The sequence below is a fragment of the Balaenoptera borealis genome (genome assembly GCF_965194805.1).
Source record: "Balaenoptera borealis genome assembly, chromosome: 8".
Classification (NCBI taxonomy): Eukaryota; Metazoa; Chordata; class Mammalia; order Artiodactyla; family Balaenopteridae; genus Balaenoptera; species Balaenoptera borealis.
Window position 1 is genome coordinate 7964781 of NC_138865.1, and position 19791 is coordinate 7984571.

A 19791-nucleotide genomic window follows, 5' to 3' on the forward strand; every position below is an offset into this window, starting at 1 on the left:
TGTGCGATTGCTGTTATGTCTCCATTATACAGATGAGTAAACTGAGGTTCGTAGAGTCAGACGACCTGCCTAGAATAATAGGACTAGTAAGTGGTGAACTCAGCCTTCACCTTTGAGAGTAGAGCTTTGGGGAGAAAGGCAGGGGGTGAGAGGTGTCCCTCCCATAGGGCCCCATCGGGCAGGCCTCCTCCAGCTGCAGGTAGAGAAACTCTCAGAGCAAAGACTCTCCAACTCTAATGGGAAGATTCTGATCTTGTTAAAATGAAGATTCTGATCCTACAGGTCTGGGATGGGGTCCATGATTCCGAATTTCCAACAAGCGCCAAGGTAATGCTTGCTATACTGCTGGTATACTTTGAGAATCAAGGACTGAAAGGCAGGCAAGACTGGGGTCAGAGAACCAAGAAGGGACCTCAGAGGGAACCCCCAAGGGTCCCCAAGCCTGTGCCCTAAACCCCGTCCCTGCTGTAACTGTCCTTTGGGCTTGGGCTCAGCCAGTGGGCTCCGGGGATGAAGCCACATCATCCCACACCGAATGGTCCAAGAGCTGAATTAGTCCAGAAGACTTTAAGTCTGAGGTCAGAGAGGCCCAAATGCAAACCAGCAAGCAGGCCAACTGAAACGTGCAGTTCTGCCCGCTTCTGAGATTAAAGAGTAACAAAGGCAACCTATAAAATCCTTTGACTGACTTGAAAACAGAGTTGAACATTTGATCAACACGCCCATGCTCCTGTTTTAAGTCTCAGTCAAAACATTAAACTTCACATCATTGTTTTCCCTAATTCGTCATCTGTTAACTCATTGAAGGTGTCATTAAAAATTAACCTGTTTTTTAAAAATAGTGATTTCAAAAGTGGTTTCAAATAACCTTTGCTTTATTTTAAGCCCAGAGTCAAGTTTTCTCTATATCCAGGCAGGCTCCCTCTACCGATTTATCAGACCCATGTGCAAATTTGTCTTTTCTCTTGATGTGGCCAAGGAAACATGAAAAATCTGTAATTCAGTCAGCTGTGTAGCTGTTTGCCCCACATGATGCCAAACTCAATTGGCTGGTAGTTCGGGCTCAGTCGTGGGTTTGTGCCCTGAACGGGTCTCTGACCATCAAGAGCTTATACCGGAGCAGTTGATGAAACCAGCGAGGTTCACGTTGTCAACGCTGACCCTCCTAGAGGCAGGCGATGTCGGGTCTGGAGGCTGGGTGGTCCACCCCTACCTCCTAGGAGGTTAGCTCAAAGGCAGAGAGTGACTGCCTGAATCTTGGCTTATTTCCAAGGCCAGAGAGGGTCCTAGCAGCTCCCTCAGGGTCCACCCTTCCTCTCAGCTTTCACTGCAGGGAAAGTGCAGTCGCTCCTGACACCCCCAGGGACCTGCAAGTAGAGGGTTTTCCTTCAGAGTCACACGTTGGGGGTACAAGGAAGGTGGGAATCCTTAAGCCCTGTTGGCACTGCTCCTCCAGCCAGGAAGGCTTGACCTTCATCTCCCTGTGTATTCAGGAAAGGTGTCACCATCCGGCCATGGCAGGCAGGGCTGCCGCCTCTGTGCCCGGCAGCTTCGGGCCACCTGACACCCCAGGCTGAGACCCGGCATCGTTTTCTGGGGAGACCGACTCAGAGCCTAGTGAAGTGACCCTCTGCAGCTCTGCTTGATCCAGGCTGCTCCCGCTGCCAGAGGCCACAGCCTCCAGCTTTCCACCTTCAGGGTGGCCTCACTAGGTCCAAGTGGCCTGGAGTGGGGCTGGGGCAATGCTTCAGGAAGGGGTGAGCTAGAAAGGACTTGGTCCTGAAGCTGTGGGTCTCAGCCCTGTAGCTGAGCCTGAAATTCAGAACATATCACAAACCTCTGATTGCGTTTGGCCCCAGAGCTTGCAGCCCGAGAGAAAAAGGGACACTCCCTTCTGCCTCTCTCTTTAGTCCTGCTAAAACGCTCCCCTTGCCAACCTGAAGGATAAAGAAAAGGGAGAAATCGTCTACTTGGCCTGTGCGGTGCCAAAACTAAAACCAAAACAAAACATTCCAGCTTCCTAAGGCGTTGTCTTTGTAGCGAGAATCCGTGGGCGTCAACAGATATTTTTCTTTTAGCCTCATGCAAGTGTTTGATCCCCACAGACATAGCCCCCCGCCAAAAAGGTGTTTATGGTTGTTAGAAAAAGGGAAAGGAAACCTGACAAGTTTTAATTTTTCTAAGGCCTGCCGTGGCAGGAGGCCCGTAGCCCTGGACCCAGCTGGCCTCTCCGGGTTAACCCTTTCTTGCCTCTGCTGCCCGCTTGACAAGCACGTGACTGGTGTGTCCAGGCACAGCCCTCTGAGGCCAGTGTTATCCACTGCTACTGAATGATAGCGGCCAAATGACAGTTCAAGCTCACTGAGCATCTTCTGATGGGGATGGAGGTGAGAGGCGTGAAGGTGATAGCCACGTTAACCCCGCCCATCTGGGGGAGCATTTTATGGTCCTCAAGGCATGTTTACGTACAGTATCTGAGTGAGACGGCTTGGAGGTATTTGCTATTCCCGTTTTACAGATCGGAAGACTGAGGCTCAGAAAGGTGATGAGCCTGAGAGTCAGAGAGGTTAAGTGACTTGCCCAAGGTCATATGTAAGGGTGTGGCTAAGCCAAGACACAGACCTGCATCTCCTGGCTCTGGACCCAGATCTCTTTCCTTTGTACTGGGTACAGGTGCTCACATCAAATGTTCAAGTCAGTGGGCCCACGAGTTGTCAAAAAGCCTGCATTTAAAACTCTGCTGATTTCAGAACGGGGGGGACTTCCCTGGTAGTCCAGTGGTTAAGACTCCAATCCTCCAATGCACGGGGCGCAAGTTCAATCCCTGGTCGGGGATCTAAGATCGTGGTGTGGCCAAAAAAAAAAAAACAAAATCAGGCCTTGATTTTAGAACGGGACACGTGTAAGGGGTCACAGAGAGTTATTAGCAACGCCTCATAACAACCCTATGGCAGGGATGCGGACAGCCATGCCCGGTCCATAATGAGGATAATAACTTGCTCAGAGCTACCCAGGGAGCTGCTGGCTGAGCTGGGTTTGATGCACAAGAGTTTCTAGCCCAGGTGTCACTTTGCCCGAGGCTAGGTCTTCTCCGCATAGCTGGGGCTGTGCACCCATCCACTCCTGCAGGAGGAAGACCATCTCATTAATCTGGCCAGATACCGCCCTTTAGCGGTTACTAAAGAATTGCTAAACAAAGGGGCCCACAAAGGAAATACTCCAAAACATCAATGATCTTTATTTCTGGGAGCTGATATTATCCTTTGGACTTTTCCGTAGTTTCTGAAATTTCCAAAATAGAAATATATATGATTAGGGAGAAAAAAAGATTATAAAAGTAAAAGACAAAAGACGGGAAAGAACTGAGCTCCTCTTCTTGCCAGTGTAATTGGCACACATGCCTCCCCTCATAGCTTCCAGATTAAATAAGGCATCGGATCTCCTAGAAAAAGATAAAAAATGAGATCTGCCATCGCCAGACATCCCCCACTCGGCATTAGGTGGGAACTGTCGACCAGTGGGATGAAGGCGGCTCCAAATCAGGAGATCCTGCCTGCTTTCCATCTCTTGGCCACCTTGCAATGCAGAGAAGAGGATGGGAGAGGGAAGGAGAAGACACCTGATGGCCGCACTTAACCAGAAGAGCGGCGCGAGGTGGTCCTGGGGCTGTAAGAGGCAGGCGGGCGTCCTTCAATCCAATTTGTTCGTTCAGTACGAGCAGTGTTGACAGAATGCCTGGGCTTAGGTGCTGGTGCCGGTGGGGACAGGGCCCTTGTCTTTATGGGGCCCCCCACTTTGTGGATGAGACAAGCATGTAAACAGTGACACCGTGAGACAAGAGCTATGCTAGAGGAACAGTAAATATAGTCCCCAGATGCTTTGGGGTGTGAGGCCCATGTTGAGTCATCACCGAGTGCCAGGCACGGTGGACTTTGAAATTAACCAAAGGGAAGTACACATCCCTGACTTCCTTAGCAACCACATCCGCGTCTCCAAGGCTTGACATTAGCCTTCTCCTTATTCCCATTCCCATTGTCCTGTAATAATTAAAACCCGGCTCCTTGGAGGGGCACCCTCCCAGCTGTGGTAACTACCCTCCAGGCTAGTGTGTCGTGACTGCTGGATCAGGCACCCAGTGCATTGGGTAAAACCACGGATCCCTCCCAGCGCTCTGTGGAAATTCAGATGCCGTAAGGCTGGGACTTCACGTGTGCCTGCAGGTGATTCTAATGTGACAGGGCCAGTAACCGGTCACAGGTGGAGTCAGCAAAGCATGCAGTTTGTAACTAGATTAGACGGTCCCGTCAAGTCCTACCTCATCCTGGCTGTGTGAGTTTAGGAAACCCCGTTACCCTGGCCCTGGGTTTTGTCATTGTAAAGCGGAGATTATACATCCTACCTGGCAGGGGGTTGTGACGGGACAGTGAGGAGGGCACAGAGGGCAGAGGGCACCTGCTGGGCTCCTGAGGTGGGCAGGCACTATGCACACACATCCATGTGCCTCTTCTATGGTGGCACTATTACTACCCCCATTTTATGGGTGAGGAAACTGAGGTAACGTGACTCGCCTGTGATCAACCAGCAGAGCAGGGATTGGAGCCCAGATCTGCCGGCCTCAGAACCCCTGCTGCCCAGCCAGGGGCTCCCGAGGTCAGAAGAGGTGAAGGCGCGTCGTGGTTCACGAGGTTTTGGGCCGTCAAAACCTCAAACGTAGTTCATGAGTTGAGCAGTCAACACGCTGTCTCAACTCCTGGAACTTTGGGCTGTCGTTCTCCAATGTTTCCCGATTCTACACTCTTTCAGGCACTCTCCTGCCTCTGAGAAGGACGCTCGTTATCCTGACACAGAGGGTGGCACACAGGGCCTCGGGACTGTTCACGTCCGAGGTGCCCCTGGGCTGGACTGTCCGTTTCTGAGGTGTGCGTTATTTTACAGGCTCTGGACCCACCCTTGCCCTGGGGCTCCTCCAGGGGCTGAAAAGCCGGCACTGCCCCGAGGTGTAGGCCGTGTCCCCAGGCTCAGGCGTGAGCCAGACTCAGCCCGCGAGCTGACAAAAGCCAGGGAAAGGCCACCGAGGCTCCCTCCAGGTGGTTAAGCCCTCGGCAGCAGGGAGATGGTTTCCAGAGCTGCACCGAGGGTCTGGCACTTGGGGGGCACCGCTCCCGGCCGCTGGCAGGGCCAGGCCAGGCCCCGAGGTGCCCAGGAGCCGGGGAGGGGCCCGGGTGGCAGGCGGCCCTGGCTTCTCTACCTCCCACGTGGCTCCCCCCCAGGGCGGATGCCCCCCCCACTCCACCCCCCCGGCACAGGGACTGAGGAGGACAAAGCCTCCTCCTGCCAGAGCAACTGCTTCTCGCAGTGCTGGTAACAACTATGGACGGAGCCATCGGTGCTCAGGAAGGAACCCAAGGGGTGGTGAGCCTTCACTTTCCAGCCAGAGAGGGAGATGGGTGGAGAGGTGCTGCGAGTGTCCGCTAGCAGCTGCTGCTCGTGGGCTCCCCCTGCCCACTCTGGCCTCTCCCACGCTCCGGCCAGTGGCCCCACGTCGGTGCTGGCCACACTGCATGGCGCTCAGCAGTCCCCGAGGTTTCCTGAGCACCCAGGGTGTGCTCAGACTCACCCCCTAGCTCTGGCACGCGAAGGGGAGCCAGGTCACGGACACCCCACGGGCACAGCAGACACCCTCCTGAGATGGGCTCTGAGTCCAGTCCAGCCCTGAGGCTGCTGTGAGGCCCCTCCCGGGATGAAGCCCAAACCATCATTCCCCCTATGGAGGCAGGTTCCAGGGTAACGGAGTGTGAAATGACTTGGGAGAGCTAATGGCCTTGCTCACACTTGCAGAGAACAGATTTGCTTCACTTCCTTTTGAAGGCACAGGTGGGAATCTATATATAGAAACCGCAGGTGCAGGGGCGCCTTAATCACTCATAGGAGACCTAGTTCCACAGGGCTCGCTTCCTGACTCTTGGGCAGCAAGGGTTCCTGGCTGATTCCTGGGCTCACTCGGTGTCAGACGTGAAACTCCCAGCCCATCTGTTTCCAAGCCGGGGAGCCTAGAACCCAAGAAAAGTCTAGAAGTCCCAACACAGGTGCTCCAGGGGTCTTCTGGGGGCTCCCTAAGGATGCCAGGCACCTCAGCCCTGTTCGATCACATCTGACAACGGCCCTGGCTAGAGCTGGTCTCCACGCGATCCCTTAATGAAGCGCTACTCCTGCCTGCGCTGGTGGGTGCTCCCTGCAGGTGGAAGTTCAGGAGGCAACCCAGGGAGCTCACGGCAGAGCAGGAAGTGCCGGGGGGTCTCATCTCTGTCTACTCGCTCGCCTGGAGACACCCCAGCAGGAGAGGCGGGGACCAGCCCTCCCTGCAGTCTTGCTTGGGGCTCAGGGGGAATAGCTGTGCTGTGGGCCCCACTCCAGCAGCCTGGCACGGGGGGCACCATCCCGGGGCTAGCTGTTGCCCAGCAAGGCCCCCACTTGCTGTCCAGGGCAGCGGCAGGGAAGTTGGGGAAGTCCCCGGCCCACCCTGCGGGCCTGAACCCATCGTGTCCAAGCTGAGGACACCCCCGCCTGGGAGATGCCTCCACGGCAAATGCTGAGGTGCTTCGGCGTTACTGGCTCTGTGACTCTGGACAGACCACTTGGTGACGAGATGCCAGCACTGCCCTACCAGCCCAGCTGGCCATACTTGGTATTGATAACAATGTGAAGGGCGACACAGGTGTCAGGTGTGAGCAATCACCCCCAAAGTGTGTGGGAAGCATGGGTTGGTGACTAGTTCTGCTCCAGGCAGTTGGGGAACAAAGGAGAATCCCACTGTCCTCCAGAACTCCTAAACCTAGTAGGAGAGATAAGAATGTCGTATGGGAAATAAGAAAAAATAACTGACGGCTTAGCTCTGACTATGAAGAATGGATAAAGTGGAACTAATATTTGTGGAACCCCATGTCCCGGACCAAGTGTCTTATATATGTTTTATTTATTTAATTCTCAGAACAGACATTATTATTGCGCCCATTTCACAGATGAGGAAATTGAGGCTCAGGCAGCTTGAGCAACTTGCCCAGAGGGGCACCTCCAGTGAGTGGTGGTGAAGGACTTTGGACCCACAAGCCAATGCTCTGTTCATTCTACTCGAGGCCTCTCCCCAGGCCTGGAGGGCAGCCTGGGTGGGAAAGTCAGGGATGGTGTCCTAGGATTGTCCCACCTGTGGAAAATCAAGACCTGGCTCTAGGAGGATTGAATTCATTCATTCATTCATTCGACCAATGCCTTTTTTTTTTTAACTTAAAAAATATATTACTTTATTCCAACTTGTGTTTCCACCTCAGCCAATGCCTTCTGAGCACCAGGCCTGATCTCTCCCGCGTGTTTTACTGTCTGGTGAGGAGACAGGCAATGCTGTGTGTAGGTGTTGCCGTAAGAGGTATCTATGGTTGGGGTGTCACCCAGCCTGCAGGGATGGGAGGCAAGGGCTGAGCTGGGCATGTGGATGATGGCGTGGGAAGGAGTGGTTCTGGGGGAGGGGACACAGACCCAGCGTGGCTGCCACAAGGCGCCAGGGGCTCAGAATGGGAGTTCAAGGCTGGAGAGAGCAAGGGAGCCAGGAGGGCCGCTTGTACCTTTGAAAGGTTTGAAGAAGGGGAGAAACCTGGCTGCTGGCCTCTTGACTGCAGGGCTGAGTGCAGAGAGTGGGAGGGGGGCAGGGAGGCGTGAAAGGATGCCGAGGTGCGGGCTGACAGGTGAAGGTGGGTGTGCTCACCTGGGCCTGTCTTTCCCGTCTCTCCCCTCTCACAGAATTCCTTTCTTGGGTGTACGGCTTCTAGGGCTCCCTCACGTCCAGGATGCAACCTTATGAGGTGGGGGGAGGTGACGAGCATCCTCTTTCCACAGAGGGGTCACATCTCCAGCCCCGGGCCACTCATCTCCTTATAGGCTGAACTGGAACTGTCTTCATCCACTCAGGCCACTGCAGCAAACCACCTCCGACTGGGCGGCTGATAAACCACAGACATTCAATTATCACAGTTCTGGAGGCTAGAGGTCTGGGATCAGCGTCCCAGCATGGTCAGGGGAGGGTCCTCTTCCGAGTTAAAGACTTCTCGCTGTGTCCTCACATGATGGAAAGGGACGAGGGGACTCTCTGGGGTCTCTTTTACAAGAATAGTAATCCTATCATGAGGGCTCTACCCGCGTGATTGCATCACCTCCCAAAGGCCCACCTCCTAATACCAACACACTGGGCTTTAGGGTTTCAACATATGAATTTGAGGGGGACACAAAGATTCAGACCAAAGCAGACTAGAACCCAGAGCCTCTGGGGACAGACCTGGGGGCCTTCAGAATGCACCACCCTGTCTTTCCCAAAGGTCAGCCTCACATGTGCAGGTGGCAGTTTGGCCTAGGACCTTCCAAGTTTGAAAACCGAAGACTTTATCATATAGTATGTAGAGCTTGACTCTTGCCATTGGGGACAGAGAGTCCCTGCTGGGGCCTGAAGCACCCCCTGCTCTCTGTCCTGGCTCTGGGGCTCTGCTCCGACTTTCCCTCCTGGCAGACAATGGCTCCAGGGGCATCAGGAGAACCCAGATTCAGCCTGTACCTGCCCCAGCGCCAAGATTGGGGCTGCAGAGCCAGCGGAGGCCGAAAAACATGTTCCAGCCTCTGCCTGAGTCAACAGCATCCCCTGGAAATCAATTCACAAACCCAGTTTGGTTTCTAGAGGGTATTTGAAAAAAAAATTTAATTTTTCCCAGCATCTGAGGTTGTCATCCAGCAGCACACCTCAGTGACAACCCTCACTTTCTTTCCTCACAGCATGACTCTGGCTGTTTCTCAGAGGCCAAACCCAAGATCAAATAATGAATCATGTTTTATCCAGGCTTCTATTTCTACACAATGCTGATTAAAACAATAACTGGACGTTTAGTTGAGCTAAGTCATGAGACAGGTTATGAAAACTCTTCCCATGGTTCAAGATTAAGTCTCATAGAGAAGGGAGCATGTTCTGAGAAATGGCCTGGATTTTATACCCAGTCTCTCTTCAGCATCAGTCAGAGACTAATTGTGGCTGTTGGGCTGGGATAGCTTAGATTCCAGCCTCAGAAATCGGGATTGAACAAAATGCACTTGATCACCTTGGGATTTTTGTTTTCCTGTCTGCCTGGATACTGTCCATTCCAAGAGCTGTAAGAAGCAAACAGATCATAAGTAATGTACCATATAAACCGAACAACACTGGCCAAAGAAAAGTAAGAATTTCACCACGTAGGTCCTTTCTCTCCAGGCCTAGGTGCAGAATGTTGAAATTGGGCAGGGCCTCCCAGTTTTGAGCCTTTATTAAAAAGACTTAGACGCTGGCCCTAAAACCTGGCCCTGGTGACTCAACTATCAACAAGAGTTTAACGCTCTCCCTGGCAAAGGCTCAGCTGTGGGATATGCCGATTTCAATCCCCCCTCCCAGGGTGGCCTGTTGCCTCTGCAGGATAAAGTTACTTGTAGGATTCTCAGAGGCGCGGCCTGTCACTCCAGCAATCCTCCAGTTGCGGTATAGTATTTGGTGAAAGGGTGTGTTCCCACGGGGTGAGAAAGCACAGGCACCACGGGGGTGGAGGCTGACCCGTGGCCCTGTTGCAATAGCTGTGCTGTGGTCAGTGCTTGGCTGTAGCCAACACACGTTTGATTCTCTGAGTCAGATAAGAACGGCTCTTAGGAGAGGCTGGTTGTTTCTAAGGTGGAAGGTGAAACCCCAGGGGAGGGAAGAAGTGACTAAAGGCGGTAATCAAGCTGCTCTGCAAGAGGAAGAGGGAGATTTCTTGGGTTTTGCTTGAAGGGATAAGGGGACGTGAGGGGCGGAGAGGCTCTGAGAGTGGGGAGGGGCTAGAAAGGGAGCGTCAGGGAGGGCAGCGGTCGGGAAACCCAGGACAGAAGAATCTAAGCATGTAAGTGGTTTGCTGTGATGTCTCTTTATCCGAGTGCCGTGGATCACTAGTGATTTCCTGGAGAATTAAAAGAGGGGCCGACTCCTGCCTCTGGACTGACTGGAATAAAAACATTTGCTGCAGTAAAATGGTGCAGAGAACGGTATGGCGGTTCCTCAAAAAATTCCGCACAGTATTAGCATAGGATCCAGCAATCCCACTTCTGGGTATACTTCCAAAAGAAGTGAAAGCAGGGACTTGAACACATACTGTGCACCTGTGTTCACAGCAGCACTATTCACAAGAGCCAAGAGGTGGAAGCAGCCCAGACATCCATCCACGGATGAAAGGATAAGCCAAATGCGATGTATACGTTCAGTGGGATATAATTCAGCCTTAGAAAGGAAATTCTAACATGTGCTACAACGTGGATGAACCTTGAGGCCATTATGCTGAGTGAAATATGGTAGTCACAAAACGGTAAATACTGTACTGATTCCACTTACACGAGGGAATTGGATAGTCAAATTCACAGAGACAGAAAGTAGCATAGTGATTGCCAGGGGCTGGGGGGAGGGAAAATGGGGAGTTATTATTTAATGGAGACAGAGTTCCAATTTTGCAAGATGAAAAGAGTTCTGAAGATGGTTGGTGGTAACAGTTGCACAACAATGTAAAAGTACTTAATGCCACTGAACTGTACACTTCAAAATGGTTAAGATGGTAAAATTTTTTGTTCTGTGTATTTTAACACAATTGAAAAAATCCTGGGGGAAAAAAAAGCCTCTTAGCCCTGCACATTTTGCTCAGGTTTCTTCGGGGGCTGAGAAAACTCATTTCTATATGGATTTGGCTTGATTTCAGTGGAGTTACCTCTTAAGCGGGGACTCAGTTTAGGGTTTAAGGTATGGAGTCCCCCTTGGAAAATTCCTGTGTGGCCCACAGAGTAGGTGGGAAGGGGGCCAACACTGCTGCTTTTCCTTGTAGCCCTGGAACGAACACTGTGTCTTTGAGCATCAGGTGCAATGTGGATTTACATTCATGAATCATAACAAAATACGTCTGGCAAGCCAGTCCTAGGGTGGGCTGCTCACGCTGTGATGGGCCCTCAGGACCCTCAGGAAACAGAATGATCAGCCTCTTCTGGTGATGGGCTCCAACAAGTGGAGGGACATGCATCACCTTCCCCACTGGAAGCCGTTTCCTTCCCCTTATGCAGAGGCGAACGCCTCCAAGCTCAGTGGGTGTGTGAGGTGGCTCCTCCGAGGTGGCCTTTGTCCAGCCCAAGGAACCTGGACAGATGCCTTACTATCAACCCTCCCCCCCCTTTCAGCTGACTCTGATGGGTTTTCAACACTAAATTGTTCTCTGACCTTGGACCAGACCTATTGGCCATAGAAAAATGGCCCCTTCCCCCCACCAGGCCTCCCTGCTGACCACATCTCACAGGTACTTCCAGACACCTGCTCAAAACTGAAATTCTCCAACTTAAAAGGATCTTTTCAGATTGAAGATGCAATTCCTGAGGCCAATTCCTTGGTTCACATCTGAGCCATAGGGTTCCTAGCTTTCAAAGAGATATATCTTCAAATTACAGGATACCCCAAAGAGAAGTGGTTCAAGCCAAACTCACAGAAGACCATATTAAATAAAGCAGTGGTGTGAGCTGGCACTGACTTTCAGACAAATTGGACGCCCATCTCCTTCAGAAGGGCTTAGGCAGCACCTAGCCCAGTTTTAGGCATGGCTGGAGGCTCCAAATAAGTGAATGAATGACCAGCTGCCCTCTAGTGAGCCCACCAGCATTGATTTGGCACTATTCTAGATCAATACAATTTCTGATTGGCAATACATTTGGGTTGTGATGCCCAAGGATTGAGAAGTAAACTAATGAACAGGACGCTATGAATTTTAACCCCGTTTTGCCATTAAATACTTTGCTGATCCCCAGGCTAGACTTTCTATCTTGGTTTTTCTCACCTATAAACTCTGAATAAAAGAGATCTGTAGAAGTATATCAAAACATGGAAGAGAGAAAACAGAGCAATGAAATGCTTATTGGTGAAGTCGCTAATTTTTCTACCCTGAAATGCACTTGGTTCCAAGCCCGAATTCTTAAATGTTTAAAATGCATTTAAGACAGACACTCTTAAGAATGCAGACGTTCTTAAATGTTTAAAAAATAATGTGACTGCATACCCACCACCCAACATAAAATACAAAACATCATCAATAGAGTTGAAGCCCCTGAATACCTTCCCCAATTTCAGTCCCTCCTTCCTGCCCAAAGGCAGCTGTGCTCCTGAATCTGGACAAACGTGATAGCCACTACGCTACAGAAACGACGCCTGAATTTGGTATTTATCATTCCCATGCAATTCTTTATACCCTTACTCCATTTATATATATCTGTAAACAATGAGACACCCGGAAATACCTTTAAGCCAGGACTGACACGCATGTCTTCCAGAAGGATTTTGACACAGTATCTAGCTTAGCACAAAGCATTGTTTGGCAAGCACATCCTTATTTGTCACCCCACTCTCTGTGTCTTTTCACCTCCCTGAGCTGGGAACGGGCTACTCTCTCTAGGTGGACCCCAAATGGTGATGCAAGCCCTTCATTGGGTCTCGTGTTAACGGGCCTGGGCGGGTCCCGGACTATGGAGCTGAAGCACCGACCCCCCACCCCTCTCCCCGGCCCAGCTCGGCGCTGACGCCTCCCCCCGCCCCCCGTCTTCCTTGCAGACGGAGATGCGGCTTCAGGACCAGCAGCTGGCCCGGCAGCTCATGCGCCTGCGCAGTGACATCCACAAGCTGAAGATCGAGCAGACCTGCGACCTCCACCGGCGGATGCTCAACGACGCCACCTACGAGCTGGAGGAGCGGGACGAGCTGTCCGACCTCTTCTGCGACGCCCCGCTCGCCTCCTCCTTCAGCCTCTCCGCGCCACTCAAGCTCATTGGGGTCACCAAGATGAACATCAACTCCCGCAGGTTTTCTCTGTGCTGAGAAGCCCTAGACGGGGCGGTGGAGCCGGAACGAGGGTTTGGGGTGGGTGGGTGGGGGAGGGCGTGGGAAGGAAGCTGAGGCCCAGCTACCCGAGTGGGTCTCCCCGAAGGCAGGGCGTCCCCAGGACCTGTGACACGTGCTCTCAGGGCCCAGCTGTGGAGCTCCGTGTCCCCATGCCTGGCCCTGGTTTGATACCCAAAGAGTCCTGCAGAAGGGCTGCTGCATCCGTTGTTCAGTGAGACCTGGGTCCCCAGGGCACACGTCTCATCCTCCCGTTAGTGACCCACATTCCTGTTTCCGGAATCACTGGTGCTATGACCTGGGAACCCAAAGGGGGACCAAAGCTGTGATTCTTGCACAAGGTTTCCCCAGGGGCACCGACCCCCAGGGGCACTGACCCCAGAGGGAGGTGATTAGATGTCAGCCGTGCCCATGTCACTGTTGCTGTCCTCTAAGTACTGGCTCAAGTTCACCCTAAGTGGGTGACTCAGCAGCCTCGACAGGGACCCACCAGCAAAGGAAGACCAAAAGGAATAACACGTGGAGCTTGGGGAAGCAGGCCCCAGAGCCGCAGCCAGTGCCCGGGATGAGGTCTTCGACCTCGGCCCTACAAGCGCGGGGTACGCTGTTTCCAGTGTGTGTGGTCCCACCAGTGTAGCTGGGGGGCAGCAGGCACAACCGCCCTCTGCTGCCCGCTCTGGCCACATACACCAGTCCCAACCTCCAAAGAGCCCCTTTGCTGCCACGCCACAACCCTGGGGAGTGCCTGGGAGTGTATTCCCCCGGGGGGGGGGGCGGCCAGCAGAGGCCTCCTGGTCCGACGGGGTCACCTCCGTCACCTCCGTGCCCTCCCCAGAAGCTCGTCCTGAGCCTCCACTGAGATTCTGTGCCTGACTTAAACAACTAATTTTAATTGAATCAGACTGTTACTAACCTGTGGTTAACTTGTCAATAACTGTTTGATTTTTGTCCGAATGGCGAAGCCAGTGGGTAGGTCAAGTACAGAGGTTCAGGGTTTGATTTTAGAAGATTCTCCCTCAAGACAAGTGGGAGGACCGGCAAGGTAAGGACTGAGACCTCAGCAAGTTAGGAAGTTAACCCAGTAGAAGGCCCCGTGCCGGGGGGCTGGCCTGTGACCCATCTAGCCGAGCCCTCTGCTTCATAAGGGAGTGAGGCCAGGGGAGGGGAGTGGTCTCCCTCAGGCTCCACGGCTCTTTAGCGGCTGTAGAATATTGATGTGTTAATAATAATCATTATTAATTACGCTACACAGATCACGTATCCATGAACTTGAACTCCAAAGATGGTACTAATGCTTTGCCAAACCCACGAACTGCCAGCTGCCACTCTCCACTCACGCAGCCCCGTCACCTCCCGAGTTACGATTCCCACTGCCGTCACGGTTCCGTTGTCCATGTGAGGCGTCCTGTTGCTCTGTCTTTCATGCTTCGTCTTCCTGTAGAATTTCACTGGGGCCCAGGCACACACACGCACACGCACCGTGACCCACACTGGGGAACGGCTGCTTTTCTCTTGTGGGCCAGGAGTGGGAGTTTGTGGATGATCGGTCCCTAGTTAGAAGAGAATTTGGTGTTTCCTTGTGACTTCCAAGAGCCGGAGGGTTTATGCTTCCTTCAAAGACGGTATTACCACGCAGCCAAGATCTGTTTTTGCTTCGACTCTGAGCGGTGGCAGAAGTCTGAGACGCAGAGCATTTGTCCGTGAAGAAGCCCTCAGTGGAAGGCTAGGCCCCCTCGGGCCGGCCCCGCCTCAGGCAGGAAGGAGGGAGGTTTTCTCTAGCTAGTGCAGCCTCTCCTCAGGGGCTCTGCATGAGCACTGCCAGGTCCTCCAGAGGCGTGCCTGCCAGGCGTCCTCCAGAAGAGCCCTTGAGGTCTTGGGGTGGCAGGCCAGCCTACACGCACGCTCACTCTTCAGAGACGCGCACATACACACACTTGAACCCACACGGGCAAGCCCATTCCACAACTGAAAAAAAAGGCCAAACTGATTACTTTTCTTTCTAGGAACCAGTCATTACAGTAACTAAAAAAAGCTGGGTCCAGCCACCGCTGAGTGATTTCCCTGAGTTTCGTCAACCCAGTTGAGTTGGAGTCAACTGGGCAATTTAGTTGCTCAGTTGACCTAATGATTCTTTGAGGTCAAGAACACTTGATGGTTTTGCAATAGGCGCACTTTTTGGAATAGGTTAGATGTCTCAGCTGCTGTGCTTAGTTCACGCCAAGGGAATTTTATTTTGGGATAAGGGGGGAGGAGGAGTCGGAAAGCGACGTGCAGGGAAAAGACAGGCGTGTTTTCTTACTCACTCTCCAGTGTCTGGTAGCATCCTTATTTCCACGGTGAGCACAGACAACTAACCAAGTCAGTTCAGCTTTGTGAAGTCCCTGCCTCCTGTGGGTCGAGAGATGCCCGAGTCAGTCGCAGCCTAACCTGCGTGCCCAGCTCCCTAGGGCAGCCTTCCGGCTTTACCACGCGTATATACGATACTGCTGCAGTTTTACTCATTATCTACCGTCTCCCTGCCATCCCTCAAGGACCCCTGGGTGTAAAACTCGAAGTCTCCATGACACTGCCTAGCAGGGTGATGTCTGACGCCTTCGTGGGCTCAGCAGTGATCACAGGCCGGGGGAGCCCGGGCAAACTTGAGATGACCTGACCCAGCCTCAGGCCTCCTCCCTGTAGCAATACCAAGTGCTATTACGTAATCGATGGACAATTTATAATTTTATTTTTTATGATTGTTTGTTTCTATATTGCTGTTAGAAAAAGTGAAATTAAAATATTTCAAAAGAATATATTTATAAAGAGGAGAAATGTGCTTCCTTTTACCTTGTTCCTGTTACAGCACACACAGGGCCAAGCACTAAATTGAAAGAGAAAGAAGCGGGAGGAGGGAGGGAGGGAGGCGTGGAGCGAGGAAAAGTCACCTGAATCACTCTCCTTCCTTTATGGCACCTTCCCCCAAGGAGGGCTGCTTGGTGGTGTTGCCATCAGGAGCTTCCCGGCGTGGGCTATGTGAGCTCAAGATGTGAAATTAAGAGATGCAGGCATTCATTATTCCTGAATTTGACCAAGGCCAGAGCCAAAGCAAATCCACTCTCTCTTACATTAGCCACTTCCAAAGGTGACTCTGATTGGATTCAGAATATATGGGTCAAACTCAGAGCACTGTTGGATAGCGGACCCACAGGACATGTATTTCAAATCACAATTCTATCATCCAAGTACGGGGCTTAGCGTTACTGTCCTGTGCAGAGAACTCGTGTCAAACTTTTTCAACATCTTAGGTGGCGGTGCTCAAAATGAAGCCTGCATGAGGATCACCTGGGGCACCTGCTGCAAATGCACATTCCCAGGAAATTCCTGGGCTCCACTCAGAGGTTCTGGTGTGCAGCTCTGGCACGGGGCCTAGGAATCTGTTTTTAACAAACACTCCAGGAGACTGACAGGGGTGGCCTGCAGACACTTGGAGAAACCTTTAAAGGGACAAAGCAGGCAGGGAAGGCATGTCTTGAATGGCTCCTGTCTCTCGTTCCCGGGAGAAGTCCATGTCTGCAGGTCAGGGCAGGTGTTAGGAATCCCATTCTGTAGAAAGAACAGCTGGAGAGAGGCGCTCTAGCCGTTCCTTGAGATCGTATCCCCTGCTCACACCAAGCGGATGAGTGACTGAGATCTGTCTCCTGCAAAGGGCTCCCAGTATAAATTGGTGCATGGAGCACAGGCCATGAGCTGAGGGACGGATGGGCACCTGGAGATCCGCCGTCACCATCGGCCATGTGGTTCACGGGGCGCTCGAGAAGCCACTGGGCCTTTCCACCCCTGCAGATGGGACCGCACACTTTTTCAGCCCAAAGGGAAATGACTCTAATTTGGCCTCTAAACAAGTCAAATACTTTTAAGTGCCACAGAGAAGGTAAAAGGTGACAGCAGTGCCCTCCCTTGTGTGGGAGGGGGCTGCTTTTACCACGTGGTCAGGGAAGGCTTCTCTGAAAAGGTGCTCTTTCAGCTGAAACTGCAGCCATGCAAAGATCAGGAAAAAGTGTTCTGGAGAGAAAAACAAGGACCCAGATTCTGAGGCGGGAGGGAGTGTGGTGGGCAGTGCGGCTCGAGTGGGGTCAGCCTCGTAGGTCAGAGTAAGGAGTCTGGGTTTTACTGGGATTGTGCCAGAAGTGTTTTGAGGTCTTTGAACAGGGGAGTGATGTATGATCTGATTTAAGTGTTAGCAAGATCTATGTAGAAAGTATGGGGGATGTGGGGCAGATGTGGCATCCCCCGGAGGTCAATTACAGTGGACACGAGTGACTTGGACGCCCATGGCAGCTATGAACAGGGTGACACACGGTCTGATTTGGGATTTACTTCGGGACCTAGTGTGGGATGTATTTTGGATACTTTGGAGGTAAAGCCAACAGGGTCCACTGGTAGCTTGGATGTGACGTGTGCAGGAAATAGAGACTAAGGATAGCCCTCTGGCCAGCAGCTGGATTGGGGGGCGGGGGGCTTACTGAGATGAGAAATTTTGAGGGGAGCATGAGTCAGGGAGACAGGTAGCATTAACAGTTCTGTCTCAGCCGTGTTATATTTAAATGTCCATCACACATTCAAGCAGGAAGTGAGTAGGTGGTTGGCTATAAGGACCCGGACTTCAGGAAAAGGCCAATGTCAGAGGCATAAATTTAGGAGTGTGGATATGGGTGTTTGGATGATATTAAAAAGCACCATACCTGGATAAACTCCTCTAGGAGGAAAGCGTAGGCATAGAAGAGGGGGCTAAGTACAGCATCGTGGGGACTCCAGCACCTAGGGGTGTGAGAGAGAAATAAGAACAGTCACAGGAGACTTAGAAAGACTAGCTGGTAAAGTACAAGGAAAACCAGATGAAGGGGGCATCCGGGAGCCTTAAAGAAGAAAATGTTTCAAGGAGAAAGTCGTCAATATCAAATGCTGCTGAAAAATCGAGGAAGAGGTGGACAGAGAGATAAACAGTGTTTTCAAGCAAGATGGAGATCATCTGTCTTTTATTCCAATGGTAATAGCCCTTTCAGTCCCGGGGTAGGGACAGAAGTCCAGTTGTGTGGGTTGAGGAGAAAATGGAAAGTGAAGAAATTGACTCTTTCAAGTCAGTTTGCTATAAAGAGAGCAGAGAAATAGGAGCTGGACAAAGTCATAAAGTCAGGGAAACAATTTTTGGCTTCCTCGAAACAGTGTATGACAAAATAAATACATAATAGAGTGGCACTGTATATTAACAATGTATCAAATCATAATACAAATGTATAATAAAGGTGCCAGCATCTAAGACATGCAAATGGCAATAACCTGTTAGGAAGGGAGAAACTGATGGTGCATGAGAGAGAAGAAAGTAATTGTAGCAGTGAAGTTCTTAAGGAGGAGAGAGGGGGCTGGGAGGGGAGTAAAGACACCCCTTCCACTGTAGGGAGAAGGAAGGCTGAAGATGAGTGGGTTAGGGAATCTCTGGTGGGAAGAGGAGGAGGGTCCCATTGGATCCTTCCTATTTTCTCTGTGAAATAGGAGAGTGACTTGGAGGTGGTGGAATGTTAGAGGTTTGGGAAGAAAGAAGTTTTGAAATAATTATCTCAGCGAATGGGCATGTTCATTTATTAGGAAGGATAGTGTTTGGGAAGAAAGAAGTTTTGAAATAATTATCTCAGCGAATGGGCATGTTCATTTATTAGGAAGGATAGTCAAGTCACCCAGCAGTGCCAGCTGCCCATTTGAGGCTTGTGGGCGTTCAGTGTGATGCAAATCCAGTGAATGTGGTTGCGTGTTTGTTTGTTTGTTTTCCCTCCAGCAATGGTTAGATGCCGCAGTGCACACACAGAGCAGGCAGACAGTGGCCAGGGGATGTGGCAGGCAGATACATGGGAGGACAAGGAAGCGAAAGTTAAAAGTGTTTTGCAAAGGAGCAACCGTAGTGTTGAACCAAGGAATCCAAACCCAGTGAGGAGGGAAGAGGGGACATGGGGACACGGGGGCGGGGGTGACAGCAGTGCTAGAGTGGTGGGGTCCATGGTTGGCGGTCTCGGTGCCATCTGGGACTCGCTGAGTGACACGGCTGGTGGAGAAAAGCTGAACAGAAGGTGATGATCAGAGTATGGGGACAGCAGAAGTGACATTTCGGGGATGGTGCAGCTTCTTCCTTCAGAGACCCAGCCTGATGCTACATTAGCTGCCTGGTGGCCCCAGTAAGTGTGTACCTCATGCACTGGTGACATCAGTCAAGACTGAGACCGCCCCGCCCCCTGCAGATCTCACCCGTCTTACTTAGAAAGGGGTTTTTACGCTCTGTCGACAGCATTCTCTTTGGCTTCTTGGCAAGAGCAGAGCATCTCCCCCTTCCGAATGCTCTCTGTCAGAGCCCCGAGTCTGCAGTCGTGATGGCTGGAGAAGGAGCACTGGAGGAGGACAGTAGTGTGGGCCTGCCAGGACACACAGGCCAAGGACAACCGTGGGCCTATCTGATGGGAACCGCTCAGGCACACTGAAGCTTTCAGATAAGGCTATTTTTAAATACCCTGTTCGCAGGCTCAAAGCAAACAGCGGTGGAGACAGCTAGGCAGTCTCCGAGGGAAACTGACTCAGGAAGAGAGACTGCAAACGTTGGGGGGCTCTGGACAGCAGTCACCCACACTCGCTGTGAGGATATAAGTCCGCCGGGGACATTTCCTGACTGGCAGGGACAGGTGCCGGGAGTGGGTGGAAATTCCCTGGGAGACAATCCGGTAAGGCGTGGTTCAGCTCTGCAGGACTGGAGTGTATTTATTCCCTAAACCATTCTGTCAAACAGGGAATCCCTCAGTCCAATCGCTCTTCTTCCTGCCCCCTCC

The 19791-nt window shown here is 51.9% G+C and overlaps 1 protein-coding gene across 1 annotated transcript in view; it reads left to right on the forward strand.

Moving 5' to 3' along the window:
• Positions 1-15736, forward strand: part of FAM167A (family with sequence similarity 167 member A) — a 35365-nt gene extending 19629 nt beyond the window's left edge. Inside the window, exon 4 of the mRNA XM_082403604.1 lies at positions 12662-15736. Coding sequence (XP_082259730.1) covers positions 12662-12925 — 264 coding nt within the window. The 3' untranslated portion in view covers positions 12926-15736. The remainder of the gene's footprint in view (positions 1-12661) is intronic.
• The last annotated feature ends 4055 nt before the right edge of the window (positions 15737-19791 follow it).